We start from the raw sequence: 15,562 nt of genomic DNA, 5'->3' as shown, positions 1-15,562 counted from the left end.
CTCTGGTGCATGGAGCTACCTGGCTACAAACCATGGGTGGCCCTGGAGGGACCATTTAATTTACTTCATCTACCAGCGTACTTATAGATACTTGCTTTGATCATGGGGAAGTGCTTTGTTTTGATCCGCTTGCCATGAAACAACAGTGTTTGCTCTGGGGAAGTCAGGGTGGCAGTGCCAGGTCAAGATGGAAGGGTCACCTCAAACCCTCAGTATTTGGCCTCTATGGCAGGGCAAGCCCCCTCCTTCAGGAGGTCTCCGAGCTCTAAACTTCATTATAGTCCTAGCAAATAAATATTTGCCCTATTCCTGGTACTTTTCCCTCATTTCCACCTCCTTCCTGGCAAGTGGTTTCCAAGCCAGGATGGTCTAAAGGACATCTCAGAAGAGAGGTTCCACGAGCGCGTGGATGGTTGTGCCTTCCTGCCCGCGGCTCCTGCACCGTCTCTTACTGCATTATCTGGCTTCCCCAGATGGAGTATTTTTATGTGACCAGTTTGGAACTGGTCAGTGAGAGGAAGACAGCTTCTTGTAGCAGCAGTCGTGGGCATGGCAGCACCTGGGAGCACAAGAATTGTAGTCAGGGCAGGATGGGGAATGGTGGGGACAATATCACGGTACTGAACATCGGGTGGCACACAGTCCCCATGAGAAATGTCTTGCATTTGTGCCCCGGGTCGTGCCGCAGCCTTGTTCTCCTCGGCATTGCCCATGCTGTAGGGGCAAGGGAGGGGGATTCACACCTTTCTGGCCTCATCAGCACAGCTCTCTAATTGCTTTCCCGTTGCTCTGCTGCAGCAACATTGCATGGTTGCTTTCAGTTAGCCCAGGTGGTAGCTGGATCCCGACACGTTTCTGCCTAATGCTACAAAGGCAGAAGAAACACCGATGCGCGCCGTTCCCATCAGCTACTGCTGCTAAGCAACTTTTAAAGAGGTGTTAAGGATGAGCAACGATTTTTGCATTGCTATCTCAGCTCCCAGGGGCAGGGGCAAGCATTCCCTCGCTGTACCCAGGGAGAGGGAGGTGAGGAGGTCTGGGGGCACCCGCTCCGCCTTCACCAGGTCCCGACTTACCAGTCGGTCGCATCCGGTGGCTGTTTGGATCCCCCCAAGCTACAGTAGCAGCCATAAGCATTGTAGGACAGCGGCGATTTCCCTGTCTTGTGCTTAATCCTTGAACCGAACTGAATCACGTTGCAGCCGGCGGGGGCCAGCCCTGCGACTGGAGATGCGGGGTTAGGAGCACCGGGAAAAGTAACCTCCCGTCCCACCTTTCTGTAGCAAAAATGAGCATTTTCACCCTCCCCAACTTAATTGTTTGTGGATAGAAATAGCGAGCACCAGGCTTTCCCTACCGCCTCGTCTGGTGGGGTGAGAGCTGGTGTGGGGGTACTCGCAGCAAAGGAGCAGCAAGAAGAGCTTCATGTCTGGCGGTGGCAGCTCCTGTATTTGGGCGAGCCTGAGGTGCCACCAGTCACGCTTTTTATGACCACCCTGTATCCACTCGGCAGGGCCTCTCCTTTGGAGAACCCAAAGTGGGCAAACATTGACAATCCTCACCAGATCGGTCCTGCTATGTGTGCGAGATTCTCTCAGCGCTGCTGGAGTCCCCAGCTGTGGGACAGCCTATGCTGGGAGAGCCCTTTGCAGGGGACGTTTCGGTGGACGGGGGTGAGTGGGGCAGGCTGGTGTCGAGTCCGTGCACAGCTCTGGGTATCTCAGCATCCCGATGCCTCCCTGAGCAAAACGGGAGAACTCGAGGGAGAATGGGAACCACTTTGTTCCCGGATGACTATTAGTTTTTTGATGTCTTGATTAGAAAACACCATTCCATATCTTGCTGTTCCCATCATGACTTACCTGGGCAGGGAGAAAATGCAGCCAGCACAAAGCATCCTCTGCTTCTGACTTACCGAAGTGGGTAAGACACGGTGCCACGAGCAGAGGAAGGTCCGGTGGTCCTCCAGAACAGTCTGCGGCCAAAGATAGCTGAGCAAGGGCCCTGTACGCTGGTTTTCTTGTTAGCAGGAGCCTGTCAGTGCCTAGATGCTCCTTGTATATGGGGATGCTCAATCGCTTTCCCCGTGTGCGCTGGGCACTGAGCATAGTCTTGCTCTCAAAACATCAGGCAATGCTTGTGGACCATTGCTTGAGGTGTCTGGTTCGCCTTTATGTAGAAGCAAAATAAGGCAAGCAGCAGAGTAAGGAAAAAAAAAATGCAAGTGGTGTATAATGGAAGGGTAAAAAAAGAGGATGGGTGCGTTGCTTGCTTGGAGAGAATCTCTAATTAAATAGGTGATGCCAAACGATCATTTTAGCACTTTTCTCCTGGCAGGCATTGCAGGTGCCTAGGGCTCTGCGCAGCTTTGTGGGGAACCCCGGCAGGGGCAGGCACCGAGCCAGGGGGGAGGAAATCCCCCTCAGTCACTGAAAGGGAAACCGAGGCAGGGAACAAGGATGTGACTGGTGTGGAAATCGGAGAAAGGGTGAGAAAAGGGAACTCGGGTCAGGGCCTCAGCAAAATCTCTTCCCCTCTCTGGTATATGCCATTTGCCTTGTCAGCTCTCTGGGCCAATTTAAGTAGACCCCTGGGACGGTGGCGAGTTAATTAGCTGAACCGGAGCTTGCTATAATTCAAGATTTTCTGAGTCCACAGCCAGTTTTTATCACTAGGGAATAAAGTATATTTTTGTGCATCAAACTGGCTGAGCTTCCAGGTGAAAGACTCTCTGCCCCAGCTCCTCTATGTCTAGCAGGTTTGCAGTAGCCCTTCTCCAAATGTGAAATAAGACCCCCTTGGGCCGAATGCCTCCTGGGAGGATGTGGAGTTTGGTTCTCTTTCGCAGTGTGCGAAACGTAACTTTTGCAGCCCCATTTATTGCGATGTTCTGAGGGGGTGCAGTATCTGAGCCAACACTTCAGGCTTGGAGCTCTGTGGGAACGGATTTGTACAGCCACGATGTCCGAGCTGAAAAATACATAGATAGTTAAAATTCACTCAGAATTTAAACAGGGAGAGTGTCTACCAGCTCATCCTGGCCTGCAAGCTGTCTGTGTGATGGCCCCTCTCCCATCTCAGCAAGGATTTGACCCTTGATTTATGCCTTGCAAACAGCAGCTGTCGGGCGAAGGGCTGCCCGCTCCTTCCTCGTCTCCCCTGGGATGAAACGTGCCGGACGAGGAGGGCGGTAGAGCTCAATGCCTGGGTTATAGCTGGCGGGAAGCATTTCTGGGATATTTCCTGGTGCCGTTGACTTCAGCTTTGGGGCAAGCCAGGATGGGAATTTCAGCTGGCGATGGGGAAATAGCATTTTGTTGCTGTTTCTGTGGCGGTATTTCGTTGCTGAGCCCTCCCACGGGGGTCAACCCTGCTGAACTGGGCAGAAAACCTGCACCGCGGGGATGCTACGGTGGTTAGGGGGGAAGCAGCCACCGCCTGAACCGCCTTTTCCTAGGGGATGCGCCCGGGGTTGTTGCAGAATTGGGCCAAAACATTCTTTTCTGGTGAGAAATATGTTTTGCTCCGCACTAGGCATGAGGCAAGCTCCGGGCCACCCCGTCGCAACAAAGGTTGCCAGCGCCCGGCCCTCCCACAGCATTGTGCCTGCCTGCAGCCCTTTGCACCAGCTTTGATTTCTCTGTCTCGGAGCACTGGCGAATTTTCAGAGCTTGAAGGCTCGGGGCTAAGCGGGGGGGAAATTCAGGGGGGCAGATGCATGTCAGCGGGAGATGCATCGCTTCTCAGGTGTCATTTTTTTTCTGGGTAATTCAATGGGAAACCTAGCTAAGAGACTAGCTTCTCTCCGCTGCCTGCAAGGGGTGGTCGCTGGGCTCAGCTGAGTCACATCACACTGAGGACCGATGTTTTGTGCTCTCTGGTTTTATTTTGGAGCAACGGAAAAGAATTTGCGGTGAAGCAAAAAGCAGAGGGAGCTGACAGGCTGCACGGGGAGCTCGAGCCAAGGGGAAACGAGTGTCAGCACAGAGGCTCGCGCTGGTTTCCATCTCGCCCTTCGCAGCGACGAAGCGCAGGTGTCCACCCCTCCCTTGTTTTTCTGTGCTGAAACATTGCATCTGCGCTGCTCTCCCTCCTCGGATCCAGTGTAAAATGACGCAACTTCACTAGAGCGTTGTTGTCCTCGTGTCAAAGCCAAAAAGCCCCGAGGAGGAGACCCGCCAGGGTTGGGAAAACGCTCCCGGCGCTGCACCGTCCCTTTACTTATCAGCCTGGAGGTGGTTTTGCAAAGAAGCTTTTTGCTTCAACACTGCCCGCCTCGTCCCCGGCACTTGCCGCGACGCCGGAGCAGCCCCCGGCCACGCATCCGGCAGAGCCAGGCTGCCTGCTCGCATCTGCAGGCACCTCTCTGGCACCAAGTCCCGGAGCCTGCAGGGACGGGAGAGAGAGCATGTCTGAGACCTTCTTTTTGGGAAGATCCCCGGGGTGCTGCCCCAAAAAAGGCCACCACAAAGGAGGGAGATGGTCTGGAAAGAGGCATCCCGAACCGCGACTGCAGAGACTTACGGCAGGCGGGGGGGATTCTTGCCCGGGGCACCATGAGGGGCTGGATGGGTCCCACGCGGCACCGCCGTGCAGCCAGCTTGGCGTAGCAGCAGGCACGGAGCAAGCAGCACCTGCAGTGAGAAGGAAGGAGAGCCCAGCCTCATCCAAAATGCAGGGATAGCTGCTTCTAACCTAGCTGAAACAGGCTCTGCAAGCTGGGTGGGAAGAGATACCGGCGTTTGCATCCTCCTGCTCTAAATCACCTAGGAGCTGCTCCTTCCACCCCGTTCCCACGCCAAGCCTCTTCTCCGCTTCCCTGTGCCAACCCCTGCCCAGGTCCCAGAGCCCTTGTGCATCCCAGCTTTGGGACCGGCCCTCTCCTCTGGTGCCATCCCGTTGACTTCAGGCAGTTGTCGCTGGCATGACCCTACTGACTACAGGACTGGAATTAGGGGTGAACGCCGCCTCGCTTTCCCCCCTTCCCTAAAACTTGTTCCCCTCCTGCTGCTGCCCGTTGCCTGGTCTGCATTTTGCAAAGCTTCACAGGGTGCTGCTGGGGTTGCTCGCAAGCCTCGGGGTTACCCCGGGGCTAGCGTTAGCCGTCCTGGGGCCAGCGTTAGCCCTCCTGGCAAGCATTGCCTGTACCGGTCCACTGAAGCCCTCGATGTGCCGCTGCTGCCCCATCCCGAGTAACAGCCGTAGGCGGTCAGATTTCCTACGGTGCTTCCTTCGAGTCCTGGTGTGAACATGCGTGGGAGCTTCCCGTGAGCCGTGAACACACCTAGAGTAACCGGAAAATGTGATTTTTGCAAGTTATATGCAGAAATAAGGCCCGGGGAACCAGGGGAGAGAGGAGGGCTTTACTGGGAGTCTCCCCGTGGAGTGCACAGGGGTTTGGGGATGCTCCCTGCATTGGCGCGGGGCTGCAGCCTGGCTCCCATCCGCGGATCGGGGAACGGCTGCACTTACTGCAGGCAAACAGCACCGCCAGCGTCAGCAGGACCTTCATCTTCCTCTCGCTCAGCCCTGGGAGGAGAAAGGGGACAGAATTAGCCAGGCAGCGTGACCGGTTGACAGGCGCTGCTGTGCAAGCCTTGTCCCTCTGAAATCAAGTCAAACTACCCTGAAATTTGGAGGGAGGAAGGCAGCCGTGCCCCCTTGCATCTGTGTTGCTGCCTCTTGGCCAAAAGCAAATGCTTTCTGAAGCTGTCCCACCACCCCAGCATCTCCCACCTCCCGTCCCACCACTTCTGGCACCCGGGGCATCACTTTGCAACCCCTGGGGCTGCAAATTCCCAGCTGAGTTTTTATCTGAAAGCAATGACACTTTATCTACAGGCATGGAAAACAGCAGAAGGCAGCGTGTCTGCTGCCTCCTCCCAACATCCCTCCCCTATTTTTGTTTCCGCAGCAGCAATCCACCCCATCGCAGCAGTGGGGTGAGGTTGGGAGTTGCTCACCGGGGGATTGCTCCGGCTCCGCTTCCTCGCTGCCAGCCTGTCTGCCCGGGGAGAGGCTGCCCTCCGTGTCCGGCCCGTGGGCTCTGAACTGGAAGTGCTGAAATGACTCGTCTGTCCCAAAACCGCTTTATGCTACGCCCCTTCCCTTGCTGGCCAACCCCCCCCTCCCCGTGGGCTGCAGCCCGGAATGACGCAGGGGCCAGGACCGAGTTTTTGCGAAGTTTGGGGAGGATGATGTCGAGTATTTACAGTGATTTCTCTCTTTGCCCAGCAGCAGCTCATGGAGGTTTAAGCACGTCGTTTATTTTCACATTGATTAAATTTACAGCAGCAATTACGTGGTCCGTGCAGGCAGGGACGGAGGGCAATCCAGATGCAGAACTCGCACACGTGCTCCGGCCCTGCATCCCGGCTCCCATCACTAGCACCAGCGCTTCCAGTAGAAGCGGTAGCGTGTGCTGTAGCTCCTGAGGCTTTGCTTCAGGCAGAGCACCAGGCTGCGGTCGCACTCGCAGGAGAGCTGGGCGCACCACGAGCCCTGTCCTGCGGGCAGAGGGAAGCCCAGGGTCAGCCCCGGCTTGTGGGGTTGGGGGGGGGGGGATGTGGGGACACCCCCTTTTCCAGGGTCCTACTTACTGCAGAAGGGACTGCCAGTGTGCCAGCCATAGCGGTAGCCTTGCATCTTGGCATTGCAGTGGTAGCTCAGGAGGTTGTTGTAGCAGGTATCATGCAGCTGGCAGCATCTGCATGGGAGCTTGAGGCTTTGGGCGTTGGGGTTTTTTTCCCCCAATTTTCCCCCCTAACCCCCAAATTTGAAACTGTGCAAGGATGCGTTCGGGCATGGAGATTTTTAAGCGGGTCCTTACCTGTCCGTGGCATCCTTGGGCTGCCCTTTGCCCCCAAAGCCGCAGTAGCAACCGTAGGAGGAGTAATACAGCAAGGCGTTTTTCCCCGTCGCCTTTGTAATCATCTTCTGCAGCTCCCAGAGGCTCCCGTGAGCTGGGGACAAGCCTGGGGGGGGGGGAAACAGTGGGGCTCACGCTGACGCCCAACTCCCCAGCAGCATCCCCATCCCTCTGGCCCCCAAACTGGTACCAGACTGGTGATGTCTTAAAAACAAGTAGATGCAACGGAGGGGAAACTTATTCCAAGCTCGGTGCAGGAGAGTTGTTGCGTGTTTGGGAGAGGTGGTGATGGGGAAAGGTTAAGAAATCACCAGCCTGGTCCCAATTTCCATGGATATAACTGCACAGGGAGCCGTGGGACCGGTGCGTGCGAGGACACTTACCCCAAGCAAACAGCACAGCGAAGGCGAGGAGAGAGTTCATCTTTTCAACAGCCCTGGGAGAGGAAACAAAACCATTTCCCCATTATATCAACCACTTTCTTTTATACTTCTCCCCTTGTCTGGGGGCAGAGATGCTCCCCACCTCCGGGGATTAGGGGAGATGAGGGGGGCAAGAATGCACCCGTCGCCATCGCTTCGGCACAAAGCGTTGCTGCGTCGGGGATGGGAAGCGATGGGAATCGGATGGCGGAGGGGTGGGAAAAAGCAAAATGAAGGGAAAGGAAGAAAAGTTGGAGGACTGATCAGCCCTCGAGGGCTGCACCCCACTGCTCTGCCTTCTGGGCTGGCATCTCAGGTAGCCTCTCCTTTGCTCCTGCTCTCCCGGCATGGACCTCGTTCCCCGCTTTGACCGTGGCTTTCGCTTAAAGTAGGAAAGGGAGGAAAAGCGTTCCTCCATCCTCACTTACCTTGGGAAAGCCATTGCTTGCTTGCAGGGCCCCGCAGCCCGCAGCTCTTTCTTTATATAGGGTATGTTCCCCACTGTCGGATGCTCATTTTGCCCAAATCTTGCTGACAGGACTTTTCTGCCAAGGACAAGGTGCCGTCCTTCCCATTCACAGGCAGGCAAGAAATCCCCCCCCAACACCCCAGCTCCGTACGCCATGCACAGGGCTGGGAGGGATGCGCTGCCAAAGCAGCATCATTTCCAGCCCAAGGAGGAAGCCAACACTCTGTCCCCCCGTGGGAGATGCCTGGGGGCCTTTTTCTCTGCCCTCCCCAGCACCACGGTGTCGTATCAGGGGGAAATAATAGCCCTGATTCAGCTTTTGCATCCCGGCAGCTGCGAATGAAGTGGGTTTGGGGTTTTTGAGGGGTCGTGTGGTTGGGGAACTGTCCCTCTGCCATGCTGCAAAGGTGATTCAGGGTGAGTTATCAGTTCTTTGGGAGAAGTATATGGGCAACAATAAAAGCATCTTTAAATGCGCAGTTCCCAGAAACAAGGCGTTACGCAGATACCGGATGATTAAATGCTCACCCACCATGAGAGGAGAATGAAGCAAAATGGATGTTTTGGGATAAGTGAATGCAACTTCCCTTTATCTCTCTCTGTATGGTTTTTCCACCTCCTCTTTGCAACCCCTATGCAGAACTCATCCCTTATGGAGAAACCATTTAGTCACCAACTTAACTGCCCTCCTAAATTAGCATCCGCCTTAGGATGGGTGAGGCTTTGAAATTTTCCCTCCTCTGCAGATGACTATTCTTTAGCCTTAATTTTGGCCACCATTTTTAGTTAAGTGTCACAGGAAGGTCTAAATCATCTCCCACATTTTCCCACTTTCATTATTCCTGTAAAAACATCTTTTGGCCAAATCTCACCTGCCCCTTAATGCACCATTTTGTTTTAGCTCCGCGAGTGAGTTCAGCTGGCAGGAAGGGGTGTTCAGAGAAACCAAAAAACCCAACTGCCATCAGGGCTCACTGCTGGGGAATTATTTTGTTAACAAACCCCACGGAGTTTTACTTGGTGGCATTTGTTTGTCCCCGTTTCTCACTTCAAAGTGCTCCTCTGCAGCTGGGGGGATCTGGCAGCAGCAATATTGCTCCGCAGTGGGATAGACCTGGTGCTAGACCTGTGAATTACAGCCACTGTTGGACCTTTGGCTTTTTCAGGCTGCTGTCAGGACCATGGAAATATTGGGGTGTCAGGCAGATGGTGTGCCTAAAGTGTGAGATGCAAAAATGCTCCCCAGACTCGGCAGCCCAGATGCCACTGTTGCAGTGCGTCGATCCCCGTGGCTCTTACAGAAAAACACCATGGAAAATAATTTTGAATACCTTTTATTTAATTATCTTTGCTGGGAAATGAAATTAAGAGAGAAAAGAGAGGAGGAAGGGACAAAAAATGGAAGCTGACATGTTTTTCTGGGAACTGGGGGATCTCCATCCGTAACGTGCGTGTGCCCTTCCTCACCCTGAGCATCACATTGCGGGGAGCCTTGCTGGCTCCGGCTCCGTTCAGCCCCCACATCAGGCTTTTCTTGCCATAGCTATGGGGAAACCCAGTCAAAATCTGCAACCTTACATGCAGATTTCCCCTCCTCAGCACTGGAGCTTACTTCCTCGGCATTTCAGCCTGAAATAGAAGTGGTAGGATTTATTGTAGGAATGCAAAGCGCTTGAGAAGCACGAAGCCACCGCTTTGTCACAAAGGCAGGTCTCTCTCTTGCACCAGCTCTGCTCGTTACCTGCAGGGAGAAAACACCGTGCTCTGCAGTGGCTTTTCTGGCTGGCATCAGTAATGGGGTCCCCTCGGGGCACCCCGAATGCCTGGAGCTGCCTGGGGGAAGTGCATGAAGAAGCATGCCCTGCTGCTCGCCCTCTCCAACCCGCCCGCATCCCTCGCAATGCCCGTTTATTTATCATAAACTGTGTCCTCCCGTAGGCACCCAACTGGGCATCAGGCTGGTTTCATCCCTGGGGGGGGATGCCCTCCTGTGTACCCTGCTCCAGGGCTGGGGTGTCGCAGGGAGCCGTGCTGGTTCCCCACCTCCGTGGCCCCCCCACCCCCCCATCTTGGCAGTACTCACTGCAGACGATGTCTCCATCGGCAACGTCGAAGTGGTACGGGGTTATCAGGGGTCTGCACTTGCCCTCTCTCAGCTTCCTGTAGCAGCAGTCATGGGCATGGCAGCACCTGTGGGGGACACCATGCCAAACCGCTGCCCCTGAACCCTCCCTCACCACGCTTGGAAGGTAAAGGTAGGTCCAGCCTCAAATTTAAGGTGACTGGGAGGAGAGGATGACAAGGCAGCAGCAAGACGTGGCTGGGGAACGGCACAAAAACCCCTCTCAGAGCACACCAGCACCGGCAGGCTGCCAGTGAGGAGTTTTTTAGGGACCCCCGGCACACTTTCCACCCAGGGCAGCGAGGGACGATTCTTTTCCAGGTACTCACTGGTCAGTGGAGTCCACCGGGGTCCCTCTGCCCCCGATTCCGCAGAAACACCCGTACCAGCTGTAGGAAAGCAGGGCGCTTTTCCCTGTGGCCGACTTGATCATCTGCTCCAGCTCCAAAACGCTGCCACGAGCTGGCAGCAGCCCTGTGGAAGGGCAGAGGGACAGGCTCACGCCAGTGCAGGGTGAGGAGGCAGGTGGGATTCCCCACACCTCGCACTGGGCAGAAGAATTAAATAAGTCTGGCGTTGCTGGAAATACAGGCTTTCAGGCATGTGAGACATGAGAAGCCCCCAAAAAACCCTCAGGATTACATCTGGTTTCTGCAGCTACTTGATTCCAGTCTGGCAGAAGATATTATTGCTCTCTGTACAGGCTGTGCCACGTTTGCATCCTGCAACTAGCAATGCCACATTGCCAGGATCAGCCCTGGGCTTGGCACAGGCAGGAAAGCAGTTGACAACAGGCTCTAAGGCCTCTTAAAATAAATATGGATCTGAGCATCCCAAAGCCTCACCGTCACGAAGACCTCCAGGATTACAGCAGTGCTACATGAAGCATTAGAGAGAAACTGCAAAATTTAAACTAAAACCTGAATTGTGCACAAAGACTCTGGATTTGTACATCTTTTTTGCCAGGCAGACGAGATCCGAGCCTGGCCCGGTGAAACCGAGGCACTTACCGCAAGCCAAGAGCATGGCAAAGAAGAGATTCTTCATCCTCAGGCTGGCCCTGAAGGAGGAAACAGCAACGGCCGGCAATGAGCAGCACCCTGGGGGCAGGACAGATGCTGCCCCCGTCCCCGCACCAAGGGCACAGAGCTGATCGGGTGCACCCCGGCAGCACCGCACGGTGACTGACATTAGTGTCACCGTGGATATACAGCATTGTGAAGATATCACCGTGCTCGAGTGCACGCAGCTGACTCCTGATGGGGACTTTTGAGTCTGGTTTTGGGATGCGGCGCTTGGCAGGGATGTGTACAGGGACACACTGGTTGTCCTGCCTGGGGCTGATGGAGAAGCTCACCGTCTGCAGCCTCCCTCTGCCACTCCCCAAAGCTGTCTGATGAAATAACGTGGCAATAAATACCCCCTCTCCTTACCCCGCCTGGACCTCTCAGCTCCAAGACTGCTGGCTTAGCGGGTTTGCTTTATAGAGATGGCAAGGTCCACCCCTTCCTCTATCTGCGCTGACAGTGCTATTCATCGCAGAGCAGGTCTCGCTGAGTGGCCCCTCGGTAAAGGAGAAGGTTCCCATCCATCCCCTTTACAAGAAACATGAGTTTCCCCGCAGCGGTGTGCCACCAGCGTGGCCAGAGGCGATGCTCCCTCCGTCATCTCGCTTCTGCTTGTTGGCTGGGCACGAAGCTGTCTCCATCTTGGGCCGACGCAGCTTCTGGATGAGGCCAGTCAAGGTCTTGGCCATGTTTTAAAAGCTGCAGGATTCGGTAGCTGGAGAGACAGGACAAAAGCGATTTATGCCCAAGAGGTGCAGAGCTGGCACCGCAGAATTCACTGCATCCTTGTTCCAGCTGCAGAGGTGGCACTTTGGCCTCAGTGGCTGCTTGGTTTTGCCAACTCACACCCTGCAACCTCGGAGACGGTTCCTCTTGGCTCTTTCCCTTGCAATTGCCTCCCTGCCCCCCAAATCCAAGTCTGCATCCAAATGCCACCACGCCGAATCACAAGGGGAGCTGAAGGGAGGACAGCGAAAGGTGCGGTCTCATTTTGTGGATCTGTAGTTTTCCTGTCCTGCCCTCAGGGCATAAGAGACCCCAGCAGTGCATGGGAAGGGGTCTGCAAAATTAAATCATCAGCAGCAAAGGCTGGAAATGCCATGGAAACCCGACTTGGAATGCTTTTTGAATACAGTTTATTTAATCACCATAACTGAGACATGATACAAAGACACAAGGTAGGCAGAAAACCAGAGGAGTTAAGATCAAAAGCTGCTATCTTCCCTGTGAAACTGTGGGGCCGAGAGCAAATACACACAAATGCACGGTATCAGACGTGTATGCAGGGCTCCACCCTCTGTAATTAACCACAGTTGGAGGGAAGGGAATTTGGCCAGGGGTTGAGAGGAGGGATTGTAAGAAAAAGGCTCTGGGGTCTGTATTCAAGAAGAAAACCTCTTGTTCAATTTCTTGAGAGCCACCAAAGCTGCTCACTGGAAAGGACGTCACCTCCCAGCTGTCCTCCAAGGCTGGCAGAGATGTCTGTCCTGGGGCTTTTCTTCCCTCCAACCTTTTATTTCCTGCTGCCAAGTGGAATAAAAAGCCATCCAAGCCTGATAAGGAAAGGATGCGTAGCAACAGCTCACCTGCCTCCCCACTCAGGCGTGCCGAGTGGCTTACCCCTCACCACCTGCATAAGAAAGTACCTCAAAATGCCACGATGCAAACTGATGGGCATCACATTGACACCCAACTCCCCTGCTTTCCCCACCTGACTTTTAAAACCATGGCATCCCTGATGATTAGACATCCCCTTCCCACCTCATCCACAAAAAAACTTCCATTCTAGAAGATTTTCCCATTGTGGTGTTCATTATCTGCACTGCTCGTGCTCGCGTGCTTTGGCGTTGCAGGTCCTTGCCCTTCGGGGTGCGTTTGCTGCTGTTTTGGCCCTGATCTCCTAGGTTTCTCCTGTAAAGTTTGGCTAAACCTTTGTGAAAGACACCATTCAGGGGCCTAAACAGAGTCCAGAGGGCTGGGATCACGCATGTTGGGGATCCACAGGTGGCTTTAACCAAATCCCCTCATTTTAAGTCCTCCCTCTCTGCGGAGGGTCTCAGGAGAGCGAGCACACAAAGCTAAACCCCCTTTTCAATTGAGCCACAAACCCGAGGGCTTAAAAACCACCCATGGAAGTTATTATCCCATTGGAAATATGAAACTTCTCAATCTTCCTATGGAGCAAACAAAGAGGGGTATCAACCCGCGCATCTGTTTGTTCAGGGCTTTATTGAAATGTAAGTATGCCCGGTGCTTTGATCTACAAAGCCCGTGTCTTCCATGTGATACTGCGATACTGCTGAACGTCCTGTGAATGGAACGAGCTGATATGCAACCATTTCTTACCTTTTTAGTGCACAGGTACGCCTTGATCTTCCCCCCCCCCCCCCCCCCCCCGCTCGCAGGGTAGATAAGTTATCTTAAGTTATTTATTACTTGTTTCTTGCTGCCTTTGGTGGGCATCTGTTAGTGGGAGAAGCATCTGGTTAACTAGAAGTGGGTTTAAAAAGGGATTAACGGGGAGAGATGGAAATGTCAGCATTACGTGATGTGTTCCCACAATGAAAACTGACTCAGGGATCGTTTATAGCCCGGGGGATCGGGAGGACTCCCCCTCCCTGCCAGCACACACCAGGATGCCAAGCTTGCAGGCTGCAGCTCTCCTGGCACAAAGAATGCTTAGAAGTCCCCCAGAGAAGTTGGTTTAGGTCCCTGTATGATCTTGTGCGTAAAGCATCTTTTTTTTTTTTTTGAAGGTGTTGTCATCAAAACTAAGGAGTTTGGTGTTTATTTGTCTGGTTTTATTCAGTGATTGCTTAGCTGAAGCTGTTCAATCACACTGTCGTGAAACCGATGTCATGGCGGGGTTAAAACCTAGTCACATTGCTCCAATTCTGCTGCCTTTGCTCAGGAGTGTAACACTGTATTTTTTTTCAGGGTAAAAAAAAAAAGAAAAAGGTTTTTGGTATTCAAGTGGGGTGACAACAGCATGGCTTTGCCTTGGGCGGGATGGGGCAAAGGAGAGCTCCTGCAGGAGGGATGGGGACAACCTCGGTATCACACTCACAGGGTTTGGAGCAGCTGGTTTTGGGGGCTGGTTTTGGTGCTGCCACCACCTCCATCTCCTTGTGCCCCTCAGGACAAAGCCTCCGGCCCCGCATGAGATGGCAGGGATGCCCCCATGCCGCCACCGAGGCCCCGACGCCCCATCCCATCCCAGCTCTGAGCCCGAAGGAGGGCACGACGACTCAGGTATGTCCCTCCCATCTCCACCAGCGCGTCGCGACCATCCCCGGGCCCGGTTCCATCCCCTAAGCCCACACTGGGTCACCACGGCCGTCCCCGGGCCTGGTTATGTCTCCCAGACACCAGGTGGTCACGGCCATCCCTGAACCCATCCCGCAGGCCGCTGCTGGGCCGGGGCAGCCAGGCCGGGCAGCCCACCGCGGCCCCGGCCTCCCCGGGACCCGGCGGGATCCCGACCCTGTCAGCCCTCGGGCCACAACATGGCGGCTGGAGGACCGTGACCGACGGCGCTCCGGCCAATTCGTCTCTGTGGTTGCGGGGGGCGGGGCCTGCCGCGCGACCGGAAGTGGGGCCGTCGCCGTGGCAACGCGGTGGTGTTTGCCGGCGGGCGGCCCGAGGCGGCAGGTGAGGAGGGGCGGCGGGGCTGGGGCCGGGTTGTAGGGCCCGGGTTCGGGTTGTAGGGCCCGGGGCCTGGACTTGTGGGGTCGGGGCTTGGCTGTGGGGCTGTGGAGTCGGGTTATAGGGTCGGGGCCTGGCCGTGGGGTTGGGCTTATGCGGTGGCGCCTGTGCTGTGGGTCCGGGCTGGTGCTGTGGGGCCAGGACTAGGCTTAGTTGTGGGGTTAGGGCCAGGCTGTGGCACTGAGGGCTCTTCTGGGGAGCTGGGCTATGCTGTGGGGCTGGGGCTGTGCTGTAGGGCCAGGGATTTGGGGCTGCCTACCCTCCCAGGCCTTGGGGTCACAGTGGTTTGGGGCTGTCTGTGGGCACAGCCCTCCCTGACTGCCCTTGCTCATCCCAACCTCTCACCCAGGCACATAAACGTAAAACCAGCTGTATTTAATACAGCTCCTCACGGTGAACCTCTAATATATACCGTGCTGAAGCGGCACAGACCCTCACTCAGGAAGGTCCCACCATGGTTTCTGGCAAGTTGTTTGTTGTGGGGTTTTTATTGTTTGAACTGACAGTGTAACTGGTGATATCTGCTAAGCATATCAATGTACTTTGGAGCTCTTCAGAGGATGCCGAACTACAGCTTGTTGCCTTGGAGTTTGTTTGTTAGAGGCAGTATGTGAAAGGCGCAAACACCTCCTTCCCCCCACAGGCTCCTAGGAAACTCCAACGAGTTGCTTGGGCGGCATGTCACTGCCTGTAGCTCTGCTCAAGGCTGACAGAGGGATAGACATCTGTACCTCCAAGCAGCTTCATACTGGCACTGGTCAGGGCACACATGTGTGCTGGGACTTTGCCTTGGCTTTGCTCAGGATTGGGTTTCTGAGCATTTCCATTTCACTGCAGTGGAGGAGAAATTGAGCATTAAATAGCGCATCACTGGCAAAAGGTTGTGGAACAACCACAGTGACTGTTCCC

At 54.9% G+C, this 15,562-nt stretch overlaps 3 protein-coding genes across 3 annotated transcripts; all 3 read right to left on the bottom strand.

Annotated features, from left to right (window-relative positions):
• Positions 1 to 3,899: 3,899 nt before the first annotated feature.
• LOC126039914 (basic phospholipase A2 A-like) lies at positions 3,900 to 5,519 on the bottom strand. The gene is made up of 4 exons (XM_049803734.1): positions 5,473 to 5,519; positions 5,149 to 5,284; positions 4,525 to 4,634; positions 3,900 to 4,386 (listed from the first exon to the last, which is right to left on the bottom strand). The coding sequence occupies exons 1-4, from the start codon at positions 5,510 to 5,512 to the stop codon at positions 4,262 to 4,264; spliced, it is 411 nt and encodes a 136-aa protein (XP_049659691.1). The 5' UTR covers positions 5,513 to 5,519; the 3' UTR covers positions 3,900 to 4,261.
• An 865-nt stretch (positions 5,520 to 6,384) lies between these two features.
• LOC126045331 (basic phospholipase A2 daboxin P-like) lies at positions 6,385 to 7,297 on the bottom strand. The gene is made up of 4 exons (XM_049816316.1): positions 7,252 to 7,297; positions 6,830 to 6,974; positions 6,600 to 6,706; positions 6,385 to 6,506 (listed from the first exon to the last, which is right to left on the bottom strand). The coding sequence occupies exons 1-4, from the start codon at positions 7,289 to 7,291 to the stop codon at positions 6,385 to 6,387; spliced, it is 414 nt and encodes a 137-aa protein (XP_049672273.1). The 5' UTR covers positions 7,292 to 7,297.
• A 2,057-nt stretch (positions 7,298 to 9,354) lies between these two features.
• LOC126045328 (phospholipase A2, membrane associated-like) lies at positions 9,355 to 11,549 on the bottom strand. Its single transcript, XM_049816301.1, is given in 6 exon segments — positions 9,355 to 9,500; positions 9,843 to 9,949; positions 10,211 to 10,355; positions 10,892 to 10,941; positions 11,315 to 11,439; positions 11,442 to 11,549. Coding segments are annotated over 6 exon segments (681 nt in total).
• Positions 11,550 to 15,562: the final 4,013 nt, after the last annotated feature.

This window comes from Accipiter gentilis, chromosome 1 (genome assembly GCF_929443795.1).
Source record: "Accipiter gentilis chromosome 1, bAccGen1.1, whole genome shotgun sequence".
NCBI lineage: Eukaryota > Metazoa > Chordata > Aves > Accipitriformes > Accipitridae > Astur > Astur gentilis.
The sequence above is the reverse complement of the archived record's forward strand: the minus strand, read 5'-3'. Positions and strand labels throughout refer to the sequence as shown.